At 37.4% G+C, this 19,295-nt stretch overlaps 1 protein-coding gene across 5 annotated transcripts in view; it reads left to right on the forward strand.

Annotated features, from left to right (window-relative positions):
- Positions 1 to 19,295, forward strand: part of SYTL3 (synaptotagmin like 3) — a 30,254-nt gene that overhangs the window by 7,796 nt on the left and 3,163 nt on the right. For 4 of the 5 annotated variants that reach the window (XM_010707276.4, XM_085217138.1, XM_085217137.1 and 1 more), the window contains 10 exons: positions 1,683 to 1,747; positions 4,251 to 4,302; positions 5,668 to 5,734; positions 6,316 to 6,388; positions 9,403 to 9,527; positions 11,844 to 11,987; positions 14,731 to 14,909; positions 16,579 to 16,681; positions 18,575 to 18,745; positions 18,930 to 19,044. In XM_010707276.4, the coding sequence (XP_010705578.2) occupies positions 1,683 to 1,747; positions 4,251 to 4,302; positions 5,668 to 5,734; positions 6,316 to 6,388; positions 9,403 to 9,527; positions 11,844 to 11,987; positions 14,731 to 14,909; positions 16,579 to 16,681; positions 18,575 to 18,745; positions 18,930 to 19,044 (1,094 nt within the window). Of the gene's footprint in view, positions 1 to 1,682; positions 1,918 to 4,250; positions 4,303 to 5,667; positions 5,735 to 6,315; positions 6,389 to 9,402; positions 9,528 to 11,843; positions 11,988 to 14,730; positions 14,910 to 16,578; positions 16,682 to 18,574; positions 18,746 to 18,929; positions 19,045 to 19,295 lie in introns of all 5 variants that reach the window. The other variant, XM_085217140.1, reaches the window with a different exon arrangement.

Genomic DNA, 19,295 nt, shown 5'->3' on the forward strand with positions numbered 1-19,295 from the left:
AGTTTAAAGTCATTTTCTGTGTTCTTGGAAGAGACTGTAAACTGTCACTGAAATGGTGCTCTCTGAATCCTCAATTTATTTTGCAATTTACACACAAGATAGAAAATCAACCCCTCCTGTGTTTAGTACAAAGCAGTTGCTAAATTTTGGTGTGCTTCACTGCCTGTGCTTAATGCTATGAACACTAAAAATAGAGGCTAAAAAACAACTATATGTATCCCTGTCTAGATTTGCCCCCCTTCCCCACTTTCTCTTTTTATTTAAACTAGTTTCCAGTTATTTGGTGGCGATAGTGGAAATCCCCTCTAGCTAGCAGCTAGTTACCAAAGTGCCTTGCTGTAGTACTGTGCATCTTTAATTATTTCATAAAGTTGTCCGGATATTTAATAGTCAGAATGGGAAAGCATTGTTTAAATGGATTAAAATATATTCTGACTCTTTATGAGGAAGTTTTATTTTTTGTCTTGCTGATACAGAGGGATTCTTCTGTGAATTTTGCATTATAGTAAAAAAAAAAAAAAAAAAGAAAAAAAAAAAGAAAAAAGAAAAAAAAAACAACCAGAATTTACATTTGATCTTATTTAATCGTGGTGCAAAGTTCATTCAAACAGTCAGTCTCCTTCAGTTACCTGCAGTGAGCCTTGCATCAAGGCTGCAAATCTTAGCGAATGCAGCTGTGTTGTAAGCACTAGTCAGCACCTTCTGCTTATTCTGGTGAGGGGAAGAACGATGACTAAGAAATGGAAGTGCTGATTTCACATCCTGAGTGGCCATACTTTTAAATCTTGGGTACCACAAGAGTAATAAGTAAAGTAATAGAAGAGTTCTGCAGCTTCAAAATTGATGCATCTCATAGAAGTGACTGAAAATGCCAAATCAGGTAGTGCTTGCACTAGGGTCAAGAAGGCTGAATCTGGCTGTGCCACCTTCCTTCTACATATACCTAGAGAGTACAGTACAGTGTGGAAAATACAGCAGTTAAATACTTTTTTTTTTTTACCTTTTTAATAATGGATGGGTTCACATTGCACACTTAATCTAATTCAGTTGGAAACTACAAATACAGGAGTCAAATCTGCTGAAATTCTGCTCTTGACAGCTATTTCATCTGACATAATTTTATATACATTAATCATTATCTAATACTGTGATCCACTTACGTATGAATCACACTGCCATCACTGATATTAGTCTCTTCAACATGAAGAGAAATGAGCCACAAATCCGTCATTACACCATAGAAGTGAAGAAAGACTGTTTTCTCTCCTGCTTCAGAATTGTTGAATTTGGTATGTACTTCCTGGTAACTATCCCAAGTTGTGCTCAGGAGCGTATCCTGTCATAGATTCTTTTCCCCATCTTACAAGGCTGCGCGAGTGCCTGGAGCTACATTGCAAATAGTTTGTATAAGCTGGAATGGACCTAGGATTCCGGGCTTCAGAGCCGAATTGATTGCTTTTGGTGAGTTGTTCTACATAGCAAAAATGAGGAGAGTAAGAAAGGAGAGAGAAGTCATTTGTTTGCAGATCCACAACAAAGTCGGTCAGTGTGAGCAGTCATGAAGTCCTAGTTTTCTGGTAGGATTAAGAAGGACTGTTGAATTATTTAAGTGCTTATTAAACAGTTAGAGAAATGCACTTTTTGGAAAATGATGATTCAAATGTCTTTTTCTTGTTTTTCAGAGATGTGAAAGTAAAGGCTGGTGAATGGTTCTTTGAAGAACGAGCAAAGAAATATCCAAATGAAGGTAATACTGGAACAAGCCATGCTGTGCAATTTGTAGTCCTCATCTAAGTGAAACCCAGAATGTAGTCTACCACCGTATTTACTGCTTCAGACGTTTGGTGGAAGATCTCTCAAGCATTATCTTGCCTTGTTTGTCTATACGCTAAATGAAGCATGAACACAAGCTAGCAGGTAATGCCTGAAAGTACAATTTATTTTGTGTGAATAATGAAAATAAGAAAATTATTGACCGTACCAATTTGAATTGATGAGCACATGAGGCTACTAAGAAATACAGTGACACATGAAATAAATCTGAAACTGTTAAAATCTGTGTGGAGGAAAGAAATGATCTTGCATCCATTGTTTAAGTTAGATCTTTGATTATTTTCACTAAGTTCCATTCCATCATTCCTTGAGTTTGAAATAAAGAAAAACATGTAGCTATAAATCAACAAAGGGCTAAAAACACCAGCTGTTTCTTTACTTTCAGCCAGCTGTGCGATTGCCTTCTGTTCAGTCTTTTCAGTGTGATTAAAAATACAAAGCATTAAAATAAATTACAGAGGATGTAGATGGGTTGCCCTGTGGCAAATGTGATTCACAAACCAAGGGGCTGTTGGTCTTCGTTTTTCACCCACAGTGACTAATAAGGTGGAAAGAATTTCCTTCATCTTTCCTTGAAGCTCCTCTTGAGATAGGTGGCTGTTTCCCTTTATGCCTGACTATTCCTTCATATTACAGTTTCTTTTCCAGTATTGTATCTTACCTAGGTTATCCCTATCTAGATAAGAATAGCTGGTAAAAAGGGAAGTGCTGGACCTTGAATATCTGTTGCTAGACCTGAATTGAAAGAAATGGATAAATGGAAGAATATAATCAGGCAAATTTTGAGTAGTATTCACCAAAGAACAGTTTTGGGAAATTGATCTATGGTGTCTGCTAAGACAATTAAAACAAACAAACAAATTGATTCCATTCTAGCTAAGACAATTTCTGATTTTAAAGTGCCAATTGTTTAAAGCACAATTGTACTCTGTGTCCATTATTAATAATTTTCCCTCATATTCTTTTCAGAAAGTCTGTAGTTGGTAATTTTAACAATCAGTTGGGAAATCGTATGTTTTCCTCAGAAGTAAACCTGGCTTTGCAAGATACTGAATGTCCTCACTTTGCATTGTCAGAGCTTTGTGGGTGCTTTGAAGCATTTTGCTTAGTTAGCCTAACAATAATGTTATTGAAGTTACAAGATTCTAAGGACGTACACGAGGTAAGCCTATAGGGCGCGGTAAGTTTTGTTTGCTTCCTTTGATTAGACCAGCTGCTGTAGTTAAACGAGTTAACAAGTGGAAAACTTTCCAGCAGCTGCTTAGTTATGTATCCTTCAAGCCTTGAGAGACAGTGCCCCCTTCTGGTTGGATGGTTAAACGCGAGTGAAGCATTCTCTATCAACTGAGTTTGTTACAGTGAATTTCTCATGTTGCAGAATAATAATAAATAAAAAAAGTTGTATCTGAACTGCTTTCTATTAATTTTGTGTAACTTCTACCTAAAAATCATGTTTTCGTGAAAGTGATAGATTGCCTTCGCTGACCAGTCAGTTAAAAATCTAAGGAATCATTTAATGTTAAAATAAATCCAGATACTACTTATTAATGATAGAGCATTAAATCTAGAGTTCTGATTGAAATTTGTAACATCAGTAAGTTGGTATTGTTCCTACCACCACCAGAATGTGTTACTTACCTGTAAGGAATGTGATTAATTATGTTTTCAGCAAAGCATGGGTCACATGATACTGTTCTGCATTGCTGTTATTAGGAAAGATTAGTGATTAAAACCACTCCAGTGGTGGTTGTTGCACACATTTAGCCATTCTTTCTGTTTAGGGTCGCTCAGGAGCAAACTGCATTTCTATGAGCTTTCATTGTTTGTGCCTGGTGGAGCTCTTGCTCCTTGCTGTTTTTAACATTGTGGGGCTGCTTATCTGAGGAATGTGATATGGTTGCTATTTCCCTGTGGGGGGAAAAGGGTTTTGTTATCCAGTTCTGTAGGAACTGGAAGGGTGAAAGGAATTATCATAAGGTAGAAGAAATTACCATGTGCCTACTCTTGCAATATATCTTCAAGTTTTACCTAATGTTTGAATGCTATGGTTTAGTTATGTTCTCATGCACCATCAACCTCCTCAGGAGATTGAGGGCATTTGGCAACTTGAAGATGCCCATTGGCATCCTTATGTGATTGTCCTCAGGGTTTGCAAAGAGCATCTCTGAATATATCACCTGAAAAAGGAGAAAAGGTGAAATTGCAATAAAATTTGTGTTATAGGAGAGATTTATGTGTTGCCTTGGACGTATGTTGATTTATGAGATGGGGATTAATTGAATTGTGTACATTTGCATGTACACAAACTCCTGCAAATACAGGCTATTTCCTGAAAATAAACTGACTTGGAGAAAGTGCAGTGTAGGCATTAATAACTGCAGATGTTGCTAAGTGACTTCTTTTTTCCTCCTTCACAGGCAGGCATGAAACAGCTGGTGCAAAGCTCTTGAAATCTTATCAGAAACTGAGGTAATACTCATAAAAGGAGAAATGTTCTGAGGGCACTTTGCATAGGAAATAGAGCTGATTCATAACACGATATCACTTAGTATTCTTTTTATTATAAAGAACAAATTTGGGTATCTTTGGAGTACAAATGATAAAAAATATAGGAAAAAAAATGTGCACTCATCTCTTGGTAACCCATAGGAAGGGTCTCAATTTCAGAAAAAGAGTACTGTTTTTAGAGTAATAGTTTCTTATTGATTAGAAATGAAGGAATGTGCAGGATTTTTGTTAGATTTTCTTATATCTTTTGTGTACCTATTTTCCTGGTTGTTCAAATTTACCCACTTTTAGTAATTTTTGCCTCATCTTTTAGGTATAAAAGCAATAATGTTAATATTTTCTCAATGTCAGACTTTCCTGCTTTGATAGCTTTAGAATGAATATGAGACAAGAAGCTCTATATTCAGGAGAGTGCATCCCTTCTACTTTATACTAAATAATCCATTGATGGTTTGAAGGCCTAAGCATAAGCATGCTCAAATTATCATTAGTGATATATAATGGAATAACAATCTAGTTTAAATGGTATTGTAGAAAATAAACCCTATTCTTTTTTGTTATTGTTCTTAAGAAAGATACAAAGAGGTTACATCAATTTTATGAGAACTATCTGGCAAATCATAGATGCATGAGACAGAAACTTATAGATAGCTATCTATGATCCTAACCAGTGCAACATAAGTACTTGCCTTTGCCTAGATACAGCATATGTGAAAGGGAATCAAAAGGAAGTTTGCTGGCTGCCCTTCGGGTCTGTGATTGTGCTGTGAGAACAGACTGGAGTCACATTTAAGTATTTATTTATTTACAGACCAGGGCTATTTACAACAGATGAAATGGCTGGAATGCTGTAAAAGATCTCAAACAGCCCAGGACACAGGCAAGGGAAGGATCCTTATAGTATTGTGAATAAAGATAACTGCTTTCTGAAAACATATCTGAAAGAAAAATGGGGCATGTAGCACAGGAATTGCATTTCAGTGCTTGGGACTCAGATTGTGCTGCCAGCCAAAAAAAAGTCTAGAGAATCTATCCTGTGTTATATATTTCCTACAGTATTAAGTTGACAGTTCTGCCTAGAGCAGCCCAAGATTGAGGAGAAAGAAAGGCAGACTTAATTCAGTCTTTCTTTGTAAGAATTCTTATAAAGTCTTTCTTTATAAATTCTTATAAAAATAAAAAGCCTGTCATGCAGCGGAACCTAGATCTTCAGATTTTACAGGAAAGGCAGATAATAAAGATACTGAGCATGTATTTAGCTTATTTTTCAATGTATTAGCATGAGATATTAATTTTTGCACTGTTTTTTGTCTCTTAACTTTCTAGTAAAATTTCTGTTGTACCTCCAACTCCACCTCCTTACACTGAGTCCACAGCAGGAAGTGACGCAAAGGTAAACATAACATACACTTGTGCAAAATATACGTAGATGTTCATGCACCTCTCATGCTTCCATTCATATGTAATGGCCAGCTAAAGGGATGCAGTAGGCAGTGATAAATGCTGTAACGTCATACTGCCACGTAAATGTTCTCTTGTTGCTTTTTATTTTCCCCTCATGCTGCATTGGTAATAGAAGAAAGGTTAGAGTCTATCATGAGAGATGTTTTCAGTTCAATTCCAGTTTTTGAGGGAAGTGATTAACCTCCTACTTCGTGTTTGTGTCTGGAGTACTGTATCTGAGTTTTGGGTACTTCACTGAAGAAAAGATGTTGATCAACTGGGAACATGTTTAGCAGGGAGGCACCAAGAAAGCTCAAGCACTTGTCCTGTAGAGAAAAGCTGCTGGACCGGAGCTTGTTCAGCCTGGGGCAGAGATGGCTTTATTGGATCCTGCATTTATTACCTGTTGGCTGGGGTTTAGCAAGGTAACAACGCTAGGCTCTTCTCAGCAGTACATAGCAGGAGGAGGAAACTGTATAACAGCAAATACTTTGTGCTTGCTTTCTTACAGTTGAACTTTTCCATTTGCAGGAACTTGGACAGTCTAAAAGTTTTAATAAATCTGTGGAAAACTTGTTTTTGTCTCTCACAACACACATAAAGAGTAAGTAGCTTCCACTGCTTTGTACTCTAGGATAACATTGTTGAGCATTTCAAATTTTTTTTTGTCCAAATTGTTGGCCATAAGACAATTATAAACAAAGGATATTGACTACTTGCCTATTGCCAAGACTGAGCCAATCAGAAAAATAAAGCAGTAAGCTATGTTACCAACCAAGAATGCTTTTCTTATAAAGACGCAAGAATACTGCATTATTTTTAAGTTTAGTGGATGTTCAAATGGAGTACCTTTAACTCCATTCATATATGCTGCTTGCTGTTCTTTAGGTTGCAGACTATGTATGTATGTCTATGCAATGGGGGCAGCCCTGTGTTTGTGATGAGGATATTAAAGGCATCGATGACGAAAAATACCTCCGAGTTCTGTGGAGATTACAGGAGCTTGCAGATTTGCATGCATTTGAATCGACCTTAGTATTTTCCGTTAACTCCATTTTTGACAACTCAAATATAAGATTAGATCTCAATAAATTTGGCTTTAGTATCTTTCTACTTTTCATCCTCTTATCTTAGCCATTGAGTGCCATTTCCTCTTCCATCCATCAAAAAGGCCTGTTCTGTTTTCCATAACTACACAAATTTAATGTTGTATCTATATGAATACATAGTAAAGCTATGCAAGGTACAGTATCTTTCTCCTGAACAAAAGTTTGGTGCAGGGTGCAATAGGATGCTTTGTCACTGGAAGTGTGTGGCTAAGGTAGCACTAAATTGAATGTGAATAAATGTATCCTATTAGTTTACAGTCTGTTTGTATCACACAGTTACCGTACTGCAGTCCAAAACCCTATCAGGACCACAGCAAGTTACTTTAATAGTTCACTTTTACTAAAAGGAAGGTCCTACTTTCTCCCATCTTTCCTCTGTTGTGTATCTGACCTCATGCTGCTATTGCTTAACCTAATTAACCAGTGTTTCTGGACCTCTCTGGAAGCCAATTAAAAGAGCAGACCACTAACCTAGGCAAAACAAATGGGTACTTCTCTGCTGGTTATTGAGTTAAATTGACTGAAGTTAGAGTTTATAAGATGGAGCCCATGCAACAGAGGGTGCTGGACCCATGTGGCCAGGAGTCAGGGAGGGAAGAGCTGCAGTTACAGAGTGGGGGGTGGCAGCAGGTTGTTAGGTCAGCTCAGTTGTATCTGAAGCCCCACTCAATTGATGTCATCTTCAGTTAGGATAAGATCCTTTTAATTTGTGAGAAAATAACAGGCTGGTTACAGTCACTAAAGTCAATAGTTAAAACATACAGAAACTCTAATAGAGGGAAGAACTTGGGCTTTGTGACTGAAGAAGCTAGCTTTTTCAGACAGTGTGGCCTTTCACTAAAACCTGGTACTGTGCTCATAAATGCTTTCAGTTACTAGTGTCTAAAATTAACACTCTCTCTCCTACTTAGAAATGTCTTGGATTGGCTAGGTTTTTATACACCTAGCTCTTACGTATTGCAGTAAATAAACCTGCAGAACCTAGTTCTGAATCTGCCTCTGATTCTGTCACCAGAGCTGGTGTTTGTGTATGTATGAGAGTAATATGAACAAAGGATTAGCAGTGCAGCTCAATGCCTCTGTTGCACAGTCTGCTCATGATGATGTTACCTCCCTGTTCTGGCATGGTTTGGCATCAACAGAAGATTATAATCTAATGGTTGATGCTGGTTGTGGTTTTACTTGCAGTGCAAAACTCCTCTTGGAACAATGTTCTCATCACACTAACCGTTTGGGTAGAAATGCCAAAGGAGAAACAGACCTGAAAAATAAAGATGCTTTTTTTTTTTTCTTTTCCCCCCGATAATCTGTTTCTTAACGTGTTCATTTTAAGAGAATGTGAGGAAAGTTTTTTGTTCAACTACTTAGATTATATTTATTCTTGGATCTCTCACTTCGGTCTCTTTCATGGTCTCTGTTCCCACTGTGTATCTAAAAACCTGATTTCACTTACAGTTGGAGATGACTTCATTGAGCTTACTTATAAATATGGCGCATGATCCCTTAATGGTGCACAGAATACAGTAAATATCTGGCAACTAATTGCTGCTAAGAGCAAAAGTAATCCAAAGTGGCTTTAAAAATCACACATAAGAGTGCCATTATTTTTGAGTACCGTATTGACATACTGTTTGCTGTCTGAGGTTCCTCCACAGAGATTTGTGTTATGGGAGGAACATTTATTTCTTGAGGATGAAGTAGATGTGATAGCTGTTTCATGTACCACTTCAAAGTTATTAATTCTTCATGAGAAACTAGCTAGGATTTATGACAAAGTGTCTGCTGCTATGCCTACTGATTTTAATCGCCAGAAATTGCTAATGACTGCTGCCCTTCCCTGTAAATGAAGTTCTGACTGTACCCTGAGGAATAAGAAACAAAAAGTGGTGCACTAAATGTCCAATTGTCCCATAGATTTATTTGACAATACACTAGATGTAGTTGAATTAGCACTTATATGTGGATGTAAGCTTATCCTTATAAGTAGTGTTATTGAAGTCAACAAGGGCTACTTCTCATCTTGAGTAGTATATGTGATTTGGGATCAGAGTCCATCATCTCTGTTGTTCATGTTTTGAATTAATTTCTAAATATTTTTCAGTGCCTCTGCTTTCTAATTTCCATTATCATGTTCACTACATGTTGTTATAATGATCTTACTTTTATCCTGAACCCACATAAATACTTAATAAACACAAATCAAATGGTATATAGGAACTGTAGTAGCTATTTCTGTTAGAAGACTGTATTTGATAGCATGAAACAATTTCTTGCAGCAGCTGTAGTGAAAGGAAACGAAGACTGTAATTTCTGGTCAAAGTAGCAGGAAAGATTCAGGCAAGCAAATTATAATGAGACAAAATGAGTATATGCCATCCCATTTGTTTCTTATTAGGAGTTCTGTAGCAAAACTCTAGGATAAAAGTTTGAAAGTTACATTGTTTGTCTTTAAATCTAAAAGATTGCTAGCAGTGTTTGTTCTAGTGGCTTCTTTTTGTATTCATTTCAGAAATCTCCAAGTCCCAGAATGATATGGCTGACAGAAGTCTGCTAACGACAGATTATGGACATAATGTGGAAAGAAGGAAGCAAAGGAGGAGCCAGTCTGACACTGCCATCAATATTACAAGCAGGGTATCCAAATTGCTATACACAAACTCTAGCTGCAAGAGCTGTTTCAGGAGTAGAATTCAAGAATCGTGACTTGCATGCTGGGAATTTACTTTTATTTATGAGCAAGGCTTTAGCTAATGTTCACTAACTGTAGCTAGAACTCTGATTCCTCACATGACTTTTGACTGAGTCTCCATACTTGGTCTCAGCCCGGATCTGAAATGTTAACTGGGATTTTACAAAGACCATCACATGGGGAGAGAGTGGGTTGCTTTTCTCTCAGGTGCTCATAGCCTGTGTTGAGACTAATTGTCATCTGCTCTATGGGACTGTTAGACTATGCAGAAGTTCTCTGTTTTTTGTCCAGGGTTGCCTGATCCCAGGTGTAGAATCGCACTTACCTTTATTAACATGTCAGAAAGAACTTTCATTTTTCAGAGAATTAATTGAATTCCCCCCCCCATAGAGTATGCACGTTTCTCCTAGGAGTGTCCAGGAAATAATGGATGTAGCTGCCCTTTTGATTACGTAGGGTATAAGACTGGGGCACCGCTTTGGTCTAAAGGGCAAGATCTGTTTCTCATGTAAGGTTTCCGTATTTATGGTATGCTCTCAGCTTGATTCCTTTAGATTAATGTTGAAAGAGATTACAGTTAAATTCAATAATAGAAGAAAAAAATAATGCAATCTCAACCACTGCCAGCAAGCCTAAAGACTGAATTTATTGAATAGCATTTTCTATGGCCTCCCATTATCAGCTCTTTAAGTTCATCAAATGAATCTAAGGAATTAAGTTCTATTATACATAACTCACTGAAAAAACAAGCAGGCTTTAGAAGCTGTTTGTGGTGTGTTTGTACCTGTGGGTTACTGCTCCTGTGACAGTAGATGTGTACTGTTGCAGAGTTAGGGCTGGATGTGAGTCTTGCTTATGATCTGATGCTAAGCTTAAGCACTGGTATTTATTTTGCACTTATTTTCTGCTTAACAGAGAAGTCTTTCCAATTTAAGCAGAAGCTAAAATACAGCATGAAGCAGTTTGCTTTGGTTAGGGAGTGAAACTGGTGTTTCAGATTTTTTAAAAACCAGGCAAAAATCTCACTGCTGAGAAATACTTTGTTTTCAGGTTATCTTTTTGAATCTATATCTTGGATACGTTTTCTGTCTTTTTCCTTCTTGTAAGGAAACTTAATTAATTCCTACATTCATTTGTAAGGTACAGCAGTTTTTACACATAACAATTTCTGTGTGTTATAATAACAGCATACTGCTTTGGATTTTCTATGTCCTGTTTTTTCAGAAGTAGTCTCAATATGTTAACTGTCTCTGACTGTTCTCATCCTTTAGTTCTTTCTGCTGGTGGTGCAGGAGAGTTTCCTAGGTCTGTTAAATGTATACAATCTTTTTTTTTCCACGCAGATAAATCCTAATCATTTTGTTGATTCAGTCACACTATCATCTTTCTAGTCTTTTGGGTAATCCTTGTCATACATGTTGTTTTCTTAGATTCTAACCCTAAAATTTCTCAGCTCACTCTCTTTTGAACCACGAATGCCCTTTTCCTAAGTTTTATTGTTCAGGGATAATGCTGTGTCACAGTGAGCCATATGTGCCAGTCTTCCTGCACTTCATTCTATTAAGTCTATTATTATTTGTAACGGGGGTGGCTGAAAGTAAATCTCAAGGTGTTCTGCTACTACATTTCTTTTTCTGCCAATTATCAGTGTTTTTGTGGGAAGAGTGAGGAAGTGAATGGTCTTAAAATCAAGAAAAAATCAGAAAAAAAAGATCTTTTTTTCTGTAATGAAAGCTAAATAAGAACTTGTCAGTCTGCTTCTATTTTCAGGTTTCTTTCAACCTACATTCATTCTTGCATAAATAGACGTGGGCATGTGTCATGCATTTTACAAAATACTATTTTTGTTTTCCTGAGGCAAGATTTTTTTTTTTCCTTCCAAAATTACTGTTTTGTTAAAGACTAGTAAGGTCTTTTATTGATATATTACTACTTCTGGTATGTTATTTGCAGACTGTGATTAGCAATTGCTGTGGTAGTGAACCACAGCTTAGCTGGTGGCGTGTTGATTTTAAAGAATTATGGATGTAACGAATGTACTGCTAGCTGAAATGGGCATGTTGTAAGTCAACATTTAAATGAAGTTGCTACATTTATCTTGGAAGTGTGCCATCTGTGTGACATCAATCAACGTGAGTTGTAGATATTTACTTAATTTTTGTGTGATACCATTCTGAAGGAACTGAAGCTTTTCTCTTTATTAAAAAACAAACAAACAACAACAACAAAAAAAACAAAATAAATTGTTGAATCTCTTACAGAAGAAAAGTGTACCCAGTCTTCAAGATCTCTTCTATGGGGCTCAAAATGATAATGAAATTCTTACCAAAAGGAATTGCAAGCAAGAGGAAGACATAACAACCAGTCCCACAAGTGATGCTGTTTTCTGTGATGGCAGGAAACATGTAAGTTTAAGTGTGAAGCACAACAGAACAGGTACCAAATGGAGATCGATGTAAAAGCTAAGATATTGATTTATATTACAGAACGTAAGAATTTTACTTGGGTTTCTTTCTGATAAAATGCTTTTAGCAAGGTCATTGTAGAAACACTGAACTATTCACAGCACAAGCCCAATAAAATTAATAACAGATAATTGGTAGATGGGTATAGTCATTAATAGTGAATAACTAATATATCAGGTTCCTCTGAGTTTTGCAAATTCAGCTAACGTTCTTTCCATTTTGTGTTTAGTGTTGAGATCCTGAACATGATTCTTTCTAGACTAGTAGCTAGCTTCTTTTTCTTATTACTTCATTTAACAGAAGGCTTTTGTTATTCTGCAAGAGGTGTGGTAATGCAAATACCAGTGGAAATTCAAATGTCAGAACTTTGGTGAATGAAGAGAAAACTGGAAGTTAAGGAAGTCAGGGGAACAGCTGATAGGCTTAGAGGATGCTACTGAAACTTCCTCTGATGGATAGCATTTTGAATACTGAAAATTACAGAGAAGGAAGCTAGTTGTAAATGAATTGAGTACATCCTTTAAAGTCTCTGTGATTAACCTTGGCAGCTAATTTCTAAGTATTAGTGATGAGGTTAATCAGGGTGAAGCGTCCAAAGAATCTGTGACTGATCTTGTAAAGAAGAGAACTAAAATGGCTTTTGAGGAATCAAAATTAAACCAGCCTGCTCACTTCACAGGGGATAAAAAACAAGGATTTTGACTCTTTTCATGTTTACTGAGCTGTGGAGGCTGAGGTGTTGCACTGACAAATGAACAGTGCTTTTGGGGGACACTTGTGATTCTACTGGCAGCCGTTTGTACTAGGCTATAGACAACCACAATCCAGTTTTAATTGTAAAATTCCTCTTATGGGTAAATGTTTGTTGTTGATGACTGCTCCATGAAAATGTCTTCTAAAACATAGTGTGATATTATTTCCAGTCATGCCAGCAGGAGTGCAGTACATAACTCATTGCTAAGTCCTTGGTCCTTGTTTACAAAGCAAAAGTATGAGTGATATCTACAATGACTTTATATATATATAAACATGATTTCTGATCAGGTGGGAGATGAATGTAATGGCGTTCAATCCAAATATCATTAATCAGAATAGCTATCCAGGTTTTAAGAATATGAGGACCTGTGGAATAAATTTTGGGTCACGTACATAGAACTCCTAATAAGATACATGAGATAGAAATGTACATAGATTTTTTTTTTTAGCGAAAGATTTTTGTGGAAAATAAACATTTTGGTCAGAATAAAACTATTTTATGTCAGGATATAAAAGAGCAGAACTGAACAAAGCTGCAAGGGAGATTGCACTAATACACATATTGTGGTGAGAGCAAGATTACGTGCAACTTGCATCAGGTCACAACAGCCCTAACACTTGTGACTTCCTTAATAAGCACTCTGATCCTTGTTCCATCAGGTTTGAGCTTATAAGATTGAGTTGATGGCTTCTTTAAGTAAGCTGTTGCCATGAATATTAAAATGACCAGTTAGCACATCTGCAGCATTGACGAGAACATTTTGGCAGGAGTGTCTGCACAGAAGAAAGATCTGATCTTATAAACACTGCTCTGCAGTCTTAGCTGCTGATTGTGCAATGCAGAACTCCTTGGTTAACCAACCCTGTGCGGGTTAGTGTTGTTTTTCAGAGGGAGGAGTGGTCTAATGCAGATACTTTAGCAATCTGGAACGATGTTACCATGAGATGAATCCCAACAACAAGCTTGTCCTCATGACATATGGTATCTAAAAAGATGCTAGAGCTTATTTTGAAGAGCACCATTATAGATGAATGGAGACCAAATTATTCTGACCCGGTTGGCAGTTTGTTACAGTGAAGCCTGAATAGCACTAGCGAGTTATGTGTCTGTGCTGGGCCACAGAAAAGGCTGTAGTCTTCCTGTTTGTTTCAGTGTCATGACTTCTCTAAATGCTAGAAACAAATACTGCTTATATCTATCTGGACGGAGAGCATCCAAACCTTTCCCTGTAGGTGCATGTAGATGAAAGGAGAAACAAAGTGGCTGAGGTGAGCCAGAAAAAACCTCCCTAATGTGCTAACCCATGACAGCTGGATGTTTTTGTATATTAATATTTCCTGAGCAATCTGCTGCAATCTGTCATTTTTATATGGAACCGGGTGATCTTCTAGAGTGTTTACTGGTTGTGCACTGATGCTTTTGTTTTTTTAATATCTAATAGAACCTAGTATCTCAGGTTCTATTGTACTGATGCTGTAAGCATCAATAGCAGTCCAGATCTGTAATTTGTGTATTTGTAAATTTCGGAGATTTTTCTGTAACTGTCACTTGTGGACAGAACTCTCTTCCTTTCAGGTACTTAGCCCCTTTTATGATGGGAAACCACATAGCAGTTTTATTGGGAGACAATTTCTAGATCTAGAAATTACCTAAGAAAGTACTTAACTGTGAGTTAATGGAATTAGAATAATGAGTAGTAGAGTAGTGAGTTTAATAGAACAGTAGAATTGGGATTAGTTATAATTTTCAGGGCTTCTATGGAAGCAACGGAATGATTTTTTGTACATGTTACCCGAAATCTTCACAATTTCCAATAGCTGTGTAACAATAGCAATGTAGTCAAGGTAGTACTGACGTTTGAGGGAAATAAATGTCTTGTTCTCCTAGATCTGAAGCTACTTTTCTGAAACATTTGTCTTTTCTTAGGGGAGTTTGTATAGTCTTAACAGCACTTGCACTGAATCCGGCAACTTTGGCAAAGCGAATGTCACGGGAGAAATCGAGTTTGCCATAAGATACATCTTCAAGGCTTGCGTCTTAGAAATTTGTATCAGAGGATGCAAGAATCTGGCTTATGGAGAGGAGAGGAAGAAAAAATGTAATCCGTAAGTATTTTATAGAGAAGGAGAAAAAAACAATTTTAAGCAAAAAATAAGTTTTGCTTATTGTTTCAAAGGTACTTCCATATGCTATAATTGAAACGGATTCATATATGATGGCATGCTGTATTAAGACTTTCAGAACATCCAGTGCATATCTGCACTTTCTACCTCTCTTCACTGGAAAGCACACGTTTCATATTAGCACTACTTGTTCTCACAAATTTCTGCTATTAATTGTCTCTTTCCCTGCCTATGAGCAGGCAGTTGGTTATCTGTGTAGCTGATGAGCACCTCTGGATCTTGAGAGTGGCAGTTTAGATTCTAGCTATTAAGTTGTGCCTGCAAAATTAATAGACACACGGCTAAAATACGAGATGGAAAATTGAAAGGTGAGTCATATTACTAATTTATCTACTGACTCAGTGTGGGTTACTGCCAGACACATTGACTGCACACTCACCACTTCTATGCTTCCGCCTTCCTCATCAGTAAGAATGGAAATTTCAGATACTGCGACACTTCTTAAAGCTTAATGGTGCTCAATAATTATGTACTGCCGCAAGAAGCAGTATGCTTACTTCTGTGGATAAAATGACTAGTTGGATGGTTAAGCCTTGGTGATTTGTTTGTTTGTTACTAAATGATCTCTGACCACGAAGTAATGATTTGTGGAAAATCATCAAGCAGAATACCTAACTACATATTCTTGTCCCTGCTGTCACATGATTGCAGTCACTTTCACTCAGAAGGAATGTGGCTTTGCATATCTTGTGGAGGAAGCTCATAAAGATGAGCTTGGTGAGGAAAAGAGCCTTGCTGAAAAAACAGCTCATGGAGCAGGACTCTGGGAGTGCTTCAGGAGTGGGTCAAAGTTCTCCAAGTCCCCTGGTGATTTAGCAAGGCAAACAGTTGCAGGAAGCCTGAAAAGTGATGTGGGAAGAGCTGTGCAGTGAACATGATGTTCTCTAAGGGTATATATTCATGTATTCATATATTTATCTTGGTTTCCAAGCCAACACAAAAAGTACAGTCAGTGCATTTGACAGAAAAAGACAAAAACTACTGACAAACTCATAAGTTGTGTTTAAAACCTGTTGAATTGTTTAGCTGATTGACTAGTTTGAAGTCTGACTGCCTACTTCTTAATTAAATTGATAGGGGATGATGGAGTAAGAGGCTAAAAGTTCTTATACTTGTATATTTTAAAAAGTAGTTTTAACTATAGATAGGTTTGGAAAGAATAGGGAATGCTTGTAAGTTCTGCACTGATTACATGAGACTCTTATCTAAACTCTTTATTAATTAAGAGGTCATTTAAAAATTGGCTTAACTCATGTTATCTGAAACACGTACCACAAACACTGGTTTAAAAATTTGCCTGCCAGATTGTGAGCCATGACTCTCTATTGCTAATACTCATCAATTTTGAAGCTACAGCATAAACATGACCAATTATTCTCCTTAATATGGAGAATAATGCTTAAGTCATAATTTTTGAATGACCTAAACATGGGTAAGTGGTGTTGATGCTTGATATTGGTTCAACTCAGCTTCCAGAAGACTTTTTTAACTGTTTTTTGTTGAATCAACAATAAGGTAATTTCAAACACTTTAGTTGCTTTTCTACTAATCACCCTCTGGTCACTTTCTGTATGACCTCTCTATTCTCAAGGTATGTCAAGGTTTATTTACTTCCTGATAAATCTTCTCGGAGTAAGCGGAAGACAGCTGTCAAAAAGAACACAGTGGATCCAGAATTTGATGAGACTTTGAAGGTACTGTTTGCAGCTGTGTTCTGCTAAACGTGCTTTTCCATGGTAATGTCTCCTCCTCTGACGTACAGTCCTGTGAGTTCAGAAATGTCTTGGTGGGCCAATTCTAGAAGTCAGTGACAGCAGCCATTAAAAAATGATGGGTTTCTATCTGCAAATAGAATTTTGGAATTACATTAATAAATGGTGAACTCTCAGTTAAATCTGCTTTTGTGCGTGAAAACACTGAATGAATGTGTTGCTCTGAATACCTTATGGCAAAAGCAAATTGTCTTCTATAGTGTCTTCTACAAGCTTATTTGGTGTGTTCAGGAACTGAGCGCATTGCAGAGCAGAGTTAACTTCATTCTGCTATCCCTTTCAATTGATACCCTTTTATGCAGTGTCCTTGGGAGCGTCTCTCTGCAGTTAGCTGAATGCTGACTGAATTCCACTTTGCTAAAATGTTGTCTGCTCCCTCTTCCCTGTGCAGCTGTTACCAGACTGTCTCTTTGGACTGTCTCATTTCAAACATTAGTAATTCCATCAGAGAACAGTAGGTATGATTTGAATTCATTAGTGCCTTACACTATTACTTTAGTAACCTTGTAATAACTTTGTGTAGAACATAGAAGCCATTATTCTAATTTCACAGACACTTAATGGGATGTGAAGCTGAAGCCAAGTACTGTCAGCAGACAGAGCTGAGATCAGTTTGGTTGTTTCCTGCTCCAGTTTTGTGCAGAGATCACTATAAACCCATCTCTTTGTGTGCATCAGTGAGCTGCAGCAGCAAATAAGATGATGTGTTCTTCAGTAACGCGTTGTAACAGGCAGAAAACAAAATTAATGGAGGGATAAGTTTATAATATTTCTCCTTGAACTACATGAAAGTTTCAGTATGTCTGAATATCAGGGCTTAAGTTGGGAGAAAAAAGTACTTGTCATTGAAATATTTGGTTCTTTTTTCATAGTTCCTTTTCAATGCCAGAGTAATGCAGAGCTGATAGGCAATGAGAGCCATATCCAAGCTGGCTATGTGAACATTCAGGTTAGTTAAATTAGAAATAATTTAAATTTATTTAAACACGCGGAAATGGTCGATTGAACACAGTGCCAGTGCAGATAAACTGCTCTTGAAAGCTGAGATCCAACTCAGTGGTATCTCTGGCTGCAAATCCAGACACCTGCACTTAGGAGGCTGTGTTAGTGAACAGCACTGGTGCTCTCAGGAGCCACTGGAGTGATTCAGGGCTGTTGTCCCATAGCCTACAGCCACCTTATGATTCAGCACCTCAGTGCTGGTAGCAATGCCTGCAGCCATGCCATCGCCTCTGGCTTCCAGGTCAGCTGTAGGTGGTATCGTGCTTACCAATCCGTTGTGGGTATCTTAGATACCTAACAACACCTCAGAGGGCTCTAACTATGCTTAGGGAGTAGATCAAAGCTTTAATGACAGGTCTCCTGAACTACTTCCTTGCTCATACTGACTGCACTGAGTATGCCTCTGCTGACCAGAATGGAAGTTTTAGACCTTTGTTAGGTGTCTTGATCTTGAACTGACCTCCAACTGTAGCAGTTAAATTGTACTGGGAGTGTGAAATAGAAAAAAATGATGATTAAAAAAAAAAAAAAAAAAAAAACAACTATAAAATAGTCAAGAATGATTTAAGGATGTGGATTAATAATTAGCAGTGCAGGCCAAGGTATTTTTGGAATGTAGCTTTTTTTGCATTTGCATGGGACATTACTTTAGCATTTAAGGACTGAGGTAACAGGTAAATTGCAAAGCACATTCAGACAGCATAGTTCTGTCTGCATCCAGGTGCCTTCAGCCATGCTTTAGTTGGGCTGCCTGTGAGCGTCCTGTGAACATTCATCCTGTGCACTACTTTTAAATGCTGTTTATCTTTCCAGTACAAGATTGAGCGCTCCCAGCTGGGAAGTCGGCAGCTTCAGATCTCTGTGTGGCATGCAGGAGCGCTCAAGTACAGGGTGTTTTTGGGAGAAGTGGTGATTCCATTGGCAGCGTGGAGTTTTGAAGATAGCTCAATGGAATCATTCAACTGGTACCAGCTCCAATCCAAGGTGATTGTTAATTTGTGCTTAGTTTTGTCTTAAGAAGTGGATGTAATGATCGTCCTTCTGAGGTCACTGGGGCAAGAATGCTGTCAATCCAGCTCTCAAGTAAGACCTGCTACATATATAAATGAGCTGTGAGAATGAGGTGGAATAGAATGTAATTCTGATTTCTGTATGTCTCATTCTTCAGCATGAAAAGCCTGAAGATAATCTTATTCAATACAGTGGAGAACTCCTGGTGTCTGCAAGATTGTCGGTACCAGCCCAGTATAAAAATTTCCAGTTTGAAAGGTGGATGATGGAAGGTATAAAACATTCCAGTGTGCGTGAATTCCTTGGCTAGAAAAGAATTGAGACCAATGAAGAACTGACAATTCTCATATGGAGTTTGTATGCAGTTTATAGTATATTATATTTAAATTTTTTTACATTCCAAACATTCTCCAGCTACAACTTTTTGTTATTTTTAATGCCAGAAAAAAAGGAATCATTGTAATGGTTTCAGTATGAACCATTGAGATGTCTGGCAAGCTTGTGCTTATTGTGGTGTTGCTGG

This window comes from Meleagris gallopavo, chromosome 2, assembly GCF_905368555.1.
Source record: "Meleagris gallopavo chromosome 2, MGAL_WU_HG_1.1, whole genome shotgun sequence".
Classification (NCBI taxonomy): domain Eukaryota; kingdom Metazoa; phylum Chordata; class Aves; order Galliformes; family Phasianidae; genus Meleagris; species Meleagris gallopavo.